General features: G+C 36.7%; 1 protein-coding gene across 1 annotated transcript in view; it reads left to right on the forward strand.

Moving 5' to 3' along the window:
* The window catches only part of Dcc (DCC netrin 1 receptor), a 1,165,761-nt gene that overhangs the window by 1,088,457 nt on the left and 64,390 nt on the right, over positions 1–12,914 (forward strand). The window contains exon 25 of the mRNA XM_052155825.1: positions 4,549–4,665. Within this exon, the coding sequence (XP_052011785.1) occupies positions 4,549–4,665 (117 nt within the window). The remainder of the gene's footprint in view (positions 1–4,548; positions 4,666–12,914) is intronic.

The raw sequence follows: 12,914 nt of genomic DNA on the forward strand, positions 1-12,914 counted from the left end.
AGTCTATGAGAGTTGGCCTTGTTGCTTTGGGCCCACAATAGCACCATCAGTCACGGTAAGGCTCACCTAATGCCAGACAGGAAGATGAGAAAAAACAACTCATGAAGACAGAGTGATTTCCTAAAACTCCCTCTAACTTGGTTACTTTCTCAACCGGCCGACTTCTTTCCAAATATTCTCAAATACAAGTAGCCCCATTAGCTGGCAGCCAAGTCTCTAATATATGGATTCTGGAATAACTGTCAAAAACCAACTTACAGCCTTTCCTTTCTTTGGGAACATATGAGAAAAAAGAGTAGCATAAAAATAAGAAGAGCCAAAAGGACTCCCAGAATTCTTCACTTCTTTTCTCTATGGGGCCCCTAAGTAGCATCCAGATGCTACATCTCTCCTGATATGCAATATGTATTCCACATACTTGTGGAATTCATCCATTGCTCAAGTCTAGGTTATTAAAAATAAGCTCAAAGGCTCTCCCTAGAAAAATCACAGGGGATCCCTATCAGATATTCTGTGTATCAGATATTCACATTACAATTCATAACATAGCAAAAGTACTGTTATGATGTATCAATGGAGTAATTTTTATGGTTGGGGGTCATCACAACATGAGGAGCTGCGTTAAAGGCTCACAGCTTTAAGTTGAGAACTACTGAACAACAGCAATGACTATGTAACCTATAGCACTATGCAACCTAAAGTACTATGTAAATTACAATAATGTCCATGAAAACTACAGTACAGACTCTGTAACCTACAGTACTGACTATGAAACCATGGCACTATGCACTAATGGATTAACTATGGATTAATTATACTTACTGTACTAGCCTACCATACCATGAAACCTACCATATCAGCTATAATACTGACCTTGAGAACTATAGTACTACCATAAAACCTACAGTACCGACTGCAACCTACACTATGTAATACTAACTCTATAACCTAAAGTACTGGCAATATAAACTACACTGCTGACTGTGTAAACTACAGTCCTGAATATACAACTATATGACTCCATGACATGATGTACTAGATAACCTACATTGCTAAATATAAAACCCAAAGCTTCTTTAAACCGCTTCATTTATTTTATGAGGAGAATAACCCTTATCTTAAAGTATATTGCAGAGATTTTGTAAGGGTCATGCATGGAAATGACAAGCATGGTGCTTAGCAGAGTCACCTTTCTTTTCGAAGTGATTACCTCCTCAGAAGCTTTATGATAAACCTAGGGCATGGTGGCACATGCTGCACACTTTTCTCCCAAGCACTCGGGAAGGAGAGGAAATAGGACCATTGAATACATTTGGATGTTGGGTCAAGCTTAGCATACATGAGATTCAGTCTCAACAAAGTATTAAAAAGGACAAGCCAAGAAGGCAACCAAGAAAAGAACACAGCCAAGAGTTCCTTTCTCTTTAAGCAATGGTGTCCACATATCGAGGGTAAATAGATACAAGCGTCCTCTTGTTCCAAAGCAAACAGCGAGCACTGGGATGAAACTTCCCTTAGCATTTTATTGAGAGACATAAAGCTGGCTTAACTGCCAGAAGGGTCATCTCAGTACAGAAAGAAGAGGGGGAACGGCAACCAGGAAGCCTACAGCCTCCATTGCAGGAAAGGGCATTCTGCTGCCTCTGGTGCCCAGTCCAGAATTAAGCTGCAAGATGAATTCTCTGAAAGGAGCAGAAGTTCCTTTGAGAATATTGCTTTCCTTTCCTTCTGTAGATGGAAGGAAGCCTTTTCCAGCAGTGGCCTCACCAACCTCTACTGTCTGTCAAAACAGAGGGAGAGGTAACAAAAGAGACAGGCCCACAGAAATATAAGATCTCTTATGGCTGCTCTTGGCAAGGATATAGGAACTTCCTGTGGGTCAAGTGGGCAGAGAAAATGTTACTGAGGCTTGGTTTCTCTTCCTGGAACTGCCTAAGTACTTGTATACAGCTAAGACCTGCAGTAGGTCATATGGTCATTGCTCTATGTTACATAGTCACTGCTGTAATTCCTATGGCCAGTACTGTAGACTACATATTCAGTACTGTGGGGACAGATTACTATAGTTTATATAGTTCAGTTAAACCGTAATTCATAAAGTTGATACAGGTCATCTATTACAGAAAATCCTCTAACCCTCAAATCCATGCTTTAATGACCAAATTTCAATAAAATTGTTTATTAATTTTGTAGAAGGTGTTAACTTCTCCATGCATAAAATTAATTCTGAATAAACTCAAAAATCACACACAATGTTTGAATTTCAGTGATAGAAAGGGAAGTGAATTGTGCATTAGCTGAATTAGTATAAAATGTTTCATCAAATAAAATGTTTCATTTGCTTTTAACAATTTCTTCTATTCTTTGTACCCCTTGTACTTAGTTGGCTTAAAGTACAACTTTTCCTTTTCCTCAGCCACACAAGTAGAACATGCTAATGATATAATTTATAGTAAGTAACATGGTAGCTGTCAGCATGCAGTGATGACTCTTTCTGCACTGAATGGCTTTCAAACTTGTCTCCACATAAAAAAAATTCACAAAACAGAAAGAAATACAAGCATTTGGATGTATTTTCTCCATGTTTAGACATATACTTTGCATCTAGAAATGAAATCCAGCACAACTCCAGCACAGAAATCCTGAGGATTGGTCCCTAATTTCCATATCTCACTCATAGAAAAGTACATTTAACACATTATAAGTCACACTTGCTTATTAGACTTATAAAAGGGCACGAAGCTTACTGAAGGTTTTGTGTAAATTTTCCAACCCTATATGGATAAATGGTGAATACTGTCAAATATTCTCATTAGAAACTCCTTAGATGTAGCTACATGCTCTGGCCTGCATAAAAGGCCTGCTCAAAAGCCCTTTTGCATTCTCTACACTCAATAGAGGGTGCTCTTGGGAATTGGTGGGAAGTTGGGAAGTGTGGCCTAGAGATCAGATGTCTTTGTTCATTAGAGAAATGTTTTCCAGGGCTACTTGGACTCTGAGGTAAGTGGATTTCCTTCACCACCCATTTTAGAAATGATGTGCTACCTCTCCAGAATCTAAAAGTAACAGGGAATTATTAAGGAGCTCAGACTTCCAAAGTTTAAGACTGTTAACTTTTCTGTTTGTAAGCTGATTGTCAGGAGTATCGGTTACAGTGTCAGAAAGCAACACACAACAAAATAGGAAAACCATCTTTTTGTCAAAAATTGTAGTAGAAAAGAATTTGGTATAGTTCTCAATAGGTTAAATACAATTCTACATAGCTCATTCCTAGAATTAAAATGTAGCTGCAGAACCAGAAATATAAAATCACAGGCAACTAACGGTATTAAAGGTTTTATCTGAAAACTATAGAAAGATTTCCTTAGCTGGATCTACAATTACATTTTCCTTCATTATTTATTCATTGATTGATGGTTTATATATATATATATAATATATATGTGTATTAGAAAATTAATACATATAGTAGATACCATTCTGATTTTCATTTCTGCTTGCTAAACATTATTTTGAATAACAAATATCAGGAAACAATTGTATTAATTTTATATATTTCCTATTGATATCGTGCTTCCAATTTTTGAAGTGCCTTGTCTTATTTATATTGATTTACAGAAAATGGGCTGCCATTGCACTGGGCTTAAAGTGCTAAAGAGAACGTCCTTTCATTTTGTATTGTGAGAAAATAACCTGACTTCACTATTATTCCTGAAACACATTTACCAGTGATGCTCTGTGGGTAACTTCTGCATCACCAGCTCATCTGTGACTTGAAAGTTTTGTCACTTATGTCTTACAGCATCTGGGAACTGTGAGATATGGAAATCCCACTGTCATTCACAGTGTCACACCACTATACTTGGCCTAGGTTGTCGTCTTCTCACTGCCTTCAAAATTATTGTTATTGTCTCTAGGTTTCAGGAGTATATCAGCAATGTATCTGGTGTAGATTTTGCTGAACTGATGATGAACTTTCATAAATTTCTAAATTATAGATGTATTTATGTCTGTTGCTAAATTTGGGGCATTTTTACCTTTAAATATTTGTCAGTTCTAAACTCCTTTTTCATCTATCTTTTGTTGAATTTTTAGATAATACATTTCTATGGAAGCTAGGTACTTTCTTTTCCAATATTTCCCAGTGTTAATGATTTTTTAGGCATGGGCCTCATTCGCCCAGCACGAATGCTTGGCACTTATGTTGAAAGTTAGGTGGCTGTAACTGGGTGGGTTTATTTCTGGGTCGTGCATTCTATTTGACATATTTGCTTTCCTACCAATACCACATACCAGATAGTTTTAGCTGCTATGGCTCTGAAGTATGCTTTGAGTTCAGGTTTGATGATACCACCAGCTTTGTTCTTTCTTGTGTTTTTATGTTGCTATGACATCATGCTTCTTAAATCTAAGAGAATTTCTCTTTCATAGTATCCCTTCAGTGTAAAATCAAATCATTTATATATAGAATTTTTTAACTTAGAGAAAAGTGTATTTATTTGGAAACTTTTATTATTGATTTTATCATTGTTATTTATTTACTTTCAGGTCAAGACACCGAGGAAGCAGGGAGCTCCATGTCCACTCTGGAGAGGTCCCTCGCAGCACGCCGGGCCACCAGGGCCAAGCTCATGATTCCCATGGAGGCCCAGGCCAATAATCCTGGTCAGTATAATTTAGCACCAAAATGAAGAAAATATTAAAATTCTTTCAATTTGCACTACTTTTATAAATACCAAATCATCAGAAATAATTACCTTTTATGGGATTATTACAGGCAAATAAGAATAATTGAAAATTGTTGCAAGCCATATCGTTTATATTTATCAGTCATGGTCATTAGTATGTAATTATATCTTTATATCATCAGTATTAGCAATCAAATGGCTACAATTCAAGAAGTTATTTGTAATAATATGAATTTCTGTTTTAGTAAGTTAAAATGTCCGTTGATAGAGATCTTATTCTATCAACATCATCATCATCACAGCTAAAGTTTTCCTACCTTAGTAGGTCCAATTTTCATGCTTACGCAACTGAGTTCTATTAAATCAAGCGTTTTCAGACATTCACTTACTGGCCCTCCTTGGTGGCGTTTTCTGTCTCTCTCCTACATTCACTGAAGAAATTAGTGTCTGGGGATCACTTCCTTTCCAATTACCTCTATGATCAATCTTGGTAATTACACTGTTCGTGTAGATAATCCATCTGATTCCCTGAACTGTTAGTTCTTTATGGTACCTGCAATGATCTTGGCTCCTTCCCACATCAATTCATCAATTCCATGTCACGCTAAACCAATGCTTGGTGTCAGTTTCCATCATACCTCTTTCTATCTCCATATTAATAGTTTTTTTGCTAACTTATTTTATTGACCCCAGACAACAGTTCCTCTGTGTATATGGGACTGCTAATTGGTTAACTCTCCCACAATCCCTCTGTACCCCATCTCCCATAGACCTAATTATTCCTTTTTTTTTTGGTTTCATTTTCTACCTCATCTGATTTGTGTCTCCATCCCACCAGTATTCACTTGAAAAGAAACAAATATGTAACCATAGTTGTTAGTAACACCACCAATTAGTATCCCAGCCCTTATCAATAGAATGTGTCTGGAGACATGCAGCTTTCTGGGTACTTTTGACCACAAGGCTAGGTTTACCACTCATTTTATTCAATAAAATGAGTGACACACTTTTCAGAGTTCAATATCTTCTTCACTGATAATATTTCCTTGCAGTTAGGAGGACAGATCAGAGCATTTGCTTAACAGGCAATAGAGCTTGGGCCTCAATCACCAACACCAAACTCTGAGAGAGGAAGTAGTAATTATCACCACCATTGCCTTTGGTCTTATATCACCAAGAAAAAAAAGAGTGTTGAGAAAATGATACTCTTGTTGTAACAAATCAAGCTGTTGTGTTTATGTTACCATATGAGGATCATGTTGCTAACCCCATTGCTGATGTAAGAACTTAACTATGTTCAACTCTTTCCCATGCTCTCACATCAAATTTCCTCCTTAGTATTCTTTGCTGTAGGTCTGTAAACATTTACAATCTGTCCTAAACTCTATTTTAAATCAATCATTTGAAATAATTTTTCCACCAAGTAAAACCCCAGTACTCTTTTGGATAGAACATATAAAAGTATTCTCTTTTTCTTCTTTCTTATGCTTGCCTTGACTGTGCTTTTATAAATCCTTATTGAAACCACAGTAGCTGTATTGTTTTCTTTTATTATAATCAAACACATGACAAGAAGCAACTTACAGAAGGAAAAGTATATTTGGGCTTATCATTCCAAGGGGAGAGTCCATAGGTGTCAGGAGGTATAGCAGCAGATGCTCAGAGTAGGAAGCTGAGAGATCACATCTCTGTTGACCCACAAAAAGCAGAATGAGAAAACTGGAAGTGGAAAGAGTATATGAACCGTCAAACCTCTGCCTAGTTATAAGTTTCTTCCAGTAATCCCAAAGTCCTTCAGCTTCTTGAACAGTACCACCACCTGGTGACCAAGTGTTCAAATACCTAAGCATTGAAGAATATTTATCATTTAAAGTACCATCATGGCCAGTGTTGTCAGTATATCTATGTCATCTTAGCAAATAATCAACTTTCAGCTAAATGTGCCTTAAAATTCTGGGTATGGTATGAGGAAGAGATAGAGACAGGTAGAACACACAAACACACACACACACACACACAAAGAGAGAGAGAGAGAGAGAGAGAGAGAGAGAGAGAGAGAGAGAGAGAGAGAGAGAGAGAGAGATGCTTTCTTCCTTGATTTGTAATATGTTGACTCTACCTACCTTCCTTCTTCTTGGTCATTCATTGTTCCTTCTCATCATCCTTCTCCTTCCTGCTCATCATCCTTCTCCTTCCTGACCTGTAAGACTTAGAGTGAGCTAGGGCTCCTTCTTAGAGCAGCTGTCTCTATCTGTGTCAGTAACTACTGAGATAACATCCACGGCCAAAATGCAATGTAAATGCTGATGATCCTAAATTGTATCTCCATCGTCATCTCTTCCCAGAATCCACATGAACTTTCTTATCTACTGTCCACTCAGTTTCTCCAGCGATCACATTGGTACCTTAGCTTTGATCAAATCTGTGACTTCTGCATTCTATAATTCCCCTTTCCATCTGCAGAACTGCTTGTGGAGTAGTTTTATTTTCTCATTTCTAGAAATGCCATCACCGTCTATACTCTCACCAGTAAAACTAGTTTCATGTTTCTATTTTGCTTTATAGTTTTAACATATAAACATCGGATGCCTCGGATCTGGAGTTACAGGTGCTTGTAGGATACCAGACTGTTGTCTGGATGCTCTGTCCCAAACTATGGTCCTCGTGATTTTGAAGCACATGGCTCTCCATCACCAAGATGTTGCTCTAGTCCCTTTTGTTCATTTATCCCGACTTTCTCATATCCCACATTCAATATTTTACTGTACCCTATATGCACTTCCTGGTTTCATTGTATTTGTCTGATTTCACATTTTCTTCACTTCTTTGGTTTTATTAACTAAGCTGCTTCTCTCAATTCATAGTCTATTGCAATATGCTTAAAATATGTTGTCTCTCTCTCTCTCTCTCTCTCTCTCCTTTACTTGTTTATCTTCTGAGTAGAGACTTACACAACAGTCTCTACTGTATATACATATTATACAGCATAATATCTATATTAAATCATCATTCTCTTGAATGCATATAAAACAATTCAGTAATGTTCCACAAAGATCCATGTGGTCAAGCCTCTGATGACCTCTGACTTCACCTCTGTACATATATATCTCTATAATCAACAACAACATGAAACCTTCCTTTATGTACATTAGGCAGCAATCTATACCATCTCAGCATAGGCGAAGGTACTAACAAAATGTGTTGTTCTCCTTGCATGAATCATCTCTCTCACTGTCTGTCTCTCTCTCTGTTTCTTCGTTTCTTTCTGAGTGTGTTTCTCTAGCTACCCTTTTTTCCATATTCTAATAAACTTTGCTCGTTCATGCACATGTGCGCACACACACACATTTACATATACATACACACACACATATATATATATAATATAATCCATTATATATAACATATATATATATAATCCAAAGACTTGTATCACCTTTAAAATGAATATAAAATGATTAGAATCCTGCCTGGTGCTGATGCACTGATAAGAGAACTAAGGATCATAAAGATTAAGTAACTGCTATCCAGCTAAGTAATTAGGGTCAGAGTTAGGTCGGAATTAGGATATCACGGTTCCCGTTGTTACTGTTCTCCCAGCTGTAATACTTCATAAATCTAGCATCTTCATTCTTATATAATTTCCACTAAAGAGAGTAATAGTCTGTGTAGCTGCCATTTTCTAGAGATCTAATTGATATTTGGTTAATAAGGAACTTCTATTTGAAGCCCTTACTTCTAAAAACATAACTTTGTGCTTCAGAATGTTTAGAGACCATTATATCCATATATACCTGCCTTATTCATCAGGTTCTTGTGTACCATTGATTGTTAATTCACAGCAAAGTAGCAAACAAACAAAATAACCAAACATAGTACTGCAAACTCACCAATGTATCAGATCAAAGATGGCTCCTAACTGTTAGACCTTCAGCTCTTACCAAGAAAGACAGTTTTCCAGTTCCTATCCATGCATTCCTCTCCTCTATCCTTAAAAAACCTCAGCAGAGAGCTATGCCCAACAAAGTTTTATGAGCTTTCAAACACCAGAGCAGACCTAGATGATGTGATAAATGCCTTGCAAGTTACTTAACTAGAAATGATGGCTCACTTTTTCATATTTGAATAGCAGTGTTTATAACACTTTGTGGCATTTATTACATGGACCGATACCTTATGTGCCTAGGTATTCAAGACAAAATTCTCTCTTCTGTAATACTTTGTGAGTTATTTTATGATAGGTATGTAACATAACTAATTTATCTTCACATTCACATGCTGCATAGCTTCGTACCTTGCAAAAACAGGTACTCACAAAATATTTTGTCAAATAAGTGAATGAATATATACATAAATTAAAATGATGCCTCACTTGTGTTTGTCAGATTTGTATTTGAGGGCTCATTTGTCTCAAGAATAGAGAGAACATCTAACAAATTTTCCAGTAAACTAAAGCCAGTTAATATTGTTTCTGACTATGAGTAAATGAGTTTTAAAATTAAGATAAATCAAATGAAATTAGTAAATATTGAGAATATTTGATTGCTGTTCACATAGTAAAAACTTGATAATTATTATTTCATTCAGTACTTACAGTAGTATCCTGGGGTGATAATGTCCTGTCCTCACATAGAGGAAATAGCTTTGGCTTGCTTGAGAGCCTTTCTCCAGTTCATGACTGTACAAAACTCTATGGGGTGCAGTGCTTCTTCCCAGATAATAATGGCTTTTATGCTTGGCACTGTACACTTCTTTTTAAAATGCACCCACCTCTTTTTAAAACCTTTCTGTGTTTTCAATTGTTTGGAAAGTATCATAGCAGGTTTATACACATGGTTCCAATCCCCTGCTCACTTTGTCCAATGGTATCTGTATCATATTCTCACCCATAGTTTTGAGTTTCTTCCTGTCTAGAACAACTAATATTGGTTTTTTTGTAGTATTTTAATTTATGTTAATTGGATCCTCACAGCAACCAAAAACTGACTTCCCTATTATTTTAATTTTCTAATAATTCCCATACCAAGTTTCAATATGTTAAGTGGCTTGTACTATAATATTCTGGCCCAATTATTCCATTTTGGGGTACATTTTACCTTTGTAGATAATTATAAATAAGATAATTTTGGATAAATTCATAATATACTTACCAGAGTCCATATTTAGCTATAGACCATCTTTGTTACTATGAACAAGTACAGTACAAAATACTCATATAACACAAGATCATGAAGCCATAAAATGAATAAATGAAGTTATAAGACTATAAGAAACTTTTCCTTTTTCATTATTAGATATTTTCTTTATTTACATTTCAAATGTTATCCCCTTCCCTGGTTCCCCCTGCAAAGTCCCCCTATCCAATCCCCCCTCCCCCTGCTCAACAACATAACCACTCCTGCTTCCCTGTCCTGGCATTCCCCTATACTGAGTCATTGAGACTTCTCTATATCAAGGTCCTCTCTTCTCTCTGATGTCCAACAAGGCCATCCTCTGCATCCTATGCAGCTGGAGCCATGGGTCCCTCCACGTGTAATTTTTGGTTGGTAGTTAAGTCCCTGGGAGCTCTGGGGGTACTGGTTGGTTCATGTTATTGTTCCTCCTATGGGACCTTCAGCTCCTTGGGTCCTTTCTCTAGCTCCTCCATTGGGGACTTTGTGCTCAGTCCAGTGGTTAGCTGAGAGCATCCACCTCTGTATTTGTCAGGTACTGTCAGAGCCTCTCAGGAGACAGCTATATCAGGCTCCTGTCAGCAAGTGCTTGCTGGCATCCACAATAATGTCTGGGTTTGGTGACTATATAAGGGATGAAGCCCCAGAACATTTCAAAGATATAATGTTTTGGAAGACATAAACAGAATAGTAATAGAGTTATATGGTTCATTTTATATCATTTAAAAGCAAAACAATTGATGTATGGTCTTAGGCATCCCAAGGGCAGTCAGTATTGAAGAAAGTTTATGAGTGACTGTAAAGCATGAAGATAAACAGACTAAGGCTGATATCATCTCCCTTGCTCTGGATGACAAGTACTACAGGATTCACTTTAGAGAGTCATGAACCACTATGATTAGCATCCAGGTTTTCCACACATAGCTTATACTGCAATAAGAAACCATGACACAGCAAGATATATATTTACAAATGTCACATTGAATCATTACTCATTGCTTGTAAATTATGCCTTGGTGAAATTGTACCCAATAGAAAAGTAATTACTTCAATATGTGACCATAGTCAGTTGTAGGATAAATTCATAAGCATTTGATAAATAAAATAGGTTTTGTACATCTATTGTGGCTGACAAAGATATTAAGTAACCTTATAATGTGAACATTTGTAAGTTTTACCTCAGCAGAGTTTTGAATTCATGCACTTCAGTACATAAATTCTCTGATAGCCCTTCTGCATTTACTTAGATTTATTGAGGTCTAAACTCTGTTACCAAGTTCTATAGAAACCTGAACTATAGAATTATTTTAATTTCTAGATATATATCAGTATGGTTACTGTTCCGCTTAGGAAATCATATTTTTCTGAGGTTACTTTGCTTTTTCATTCACATTTTTTACCATGTTTAGTACTTATAGATTGTTATTATAAAACATCACTACAAAAAGCAACCTATAGCAAAAAGAGTTGATTAGATTGGTTTGGAGAGAGAGAGAGAGAGAGAGAGAGAGAGGCAGAGAGAAAAACAGAAGCAGTGAGAGAGACAGAGAGAGACAGACAGAGAGAGAGTCTTCTGGAACAGGCATTTAAGAGGAAACTTAAAGTATGGCAAGACTATGAACTTTCACTCCTAAGACATACGTCTTCCAACAAGGCTCCGCCTCTTAAAGTTTCTCCCATAACTCCCCCAAAGACACCTGAAATTGGAAACCAAATATTTAATCTTCAGAGAAAAATGTATCATTCAAACCATCATACCACTGTGGCAAAAAAAAAATGCTTCTTAGAAAAATATAAAATAATCTGATGTGTTTAAGATATGTAAAAGAGAGTTGCATTTTACTTAATGGGTGAGCAAACTCTACTTGTTTGTCAAAGATTTCACCAGTGGGTTGAAATTGCTATGTGACATTGTTCCAGATGACCTTCCACACAACTCTCAGAAAAGTCCACTGCTGACAGACAGTGCGGAAACTCAGTCAACAGTCCAAATAGTCTGGCTCCCTAGTATTCTGTTTGTGTCCAATGGGTGTAGGCTAAAGGTGACAATTTTTACAGTAGCTAAAGTAGCATTTTAAATGTCATTCTTTCTACTGCAATGAAAATAGTTACAGTGCCAAATCAAGTCATGTGCTGGGTTTTCCAGTGGACAGTCTGTTAGTATAGAATGGGAAGATAAAGGGCAGATCAGTGAAGACTTTCCTGAATAATACTAGAGTGAGTGAGGGCTTGTGAATACTGTGGTAAGGAAGAAGTTACGTTTGTGATGCTGCTTAATGAAGGTCTCAGATGAGCTGGAATTTTCCGTTAGAGTTGTCCCAAATGGTGGTCAGCTGGAGATAGCCTTCTGAACCTTAATGAGAGTAGTCATTGATGCATACTGGGCTTGAGAAGTGGAGAAGATGGACGCAGCTTCCGTTGTTTGGTGGGAGTTCTAGAACTATATGCATAATTGGATGGAAGTGCACACATGGCCTTTTCCAGCTGACTTTCCTCTGTAAACTTTGGAATAGAGAGGACTATAGGAAGAGTGTGATTTGGAGCACATGGCCTGCAGCATTCCATCAGTAATACAATTCTAATTCCGTTAAGATAAAGTAGTTTGTTTCAGAAAATCCTGTTTGTTTTTTCATTTTTTCTACTTCTATTATAAGTATCTGAAAAAGAACACAATGCAAAGCAACATTTAATATGAAGAGGATAACTCAGAAATATAGTGTAAGGTATGGTAAAAAGAATCAGGCAAGGGAGTACATACAGTTTTGTTTTATGATACCTTACGGGCTCCTTATTGAATATTAGCTTTCTAGAACCTTCACCAAGAGACTCCCATCATCATTTTTCTACAGAACTCATTAACAGTAAATTAAAGAAACTGTTGAAAAGTAAAATATAGCTTCAAGAAAAAAATAAGATTTTTCCAAAGTGGAGTCTAGCTACAATATCACTAACGTTCTCAATCTACACAGTTAGACATAGAGAAGGAGTTATCTAGAGCAAGATAAATAACCCAGGTTCTGGAACATTTAAAACAAATGATGAAGCGGTTTTTTTC

The sequence above is a fragment of the Apodemus sylvaticus genome, chromosome 13 (genome assembly GCF_947179515.1).
Source record: "Apodemus sylvaticus chromosome 13, mApoSyl1.1, whole genome shotgun sequence".
In the NCBI taxonomy this organism is placed as follows: domain Eukaryota; kingdom Metazoa; phylum Chordata; class Mammalia; order Rodentia; family Muridae; genus Apodemus; species Apodemus sylvaticus.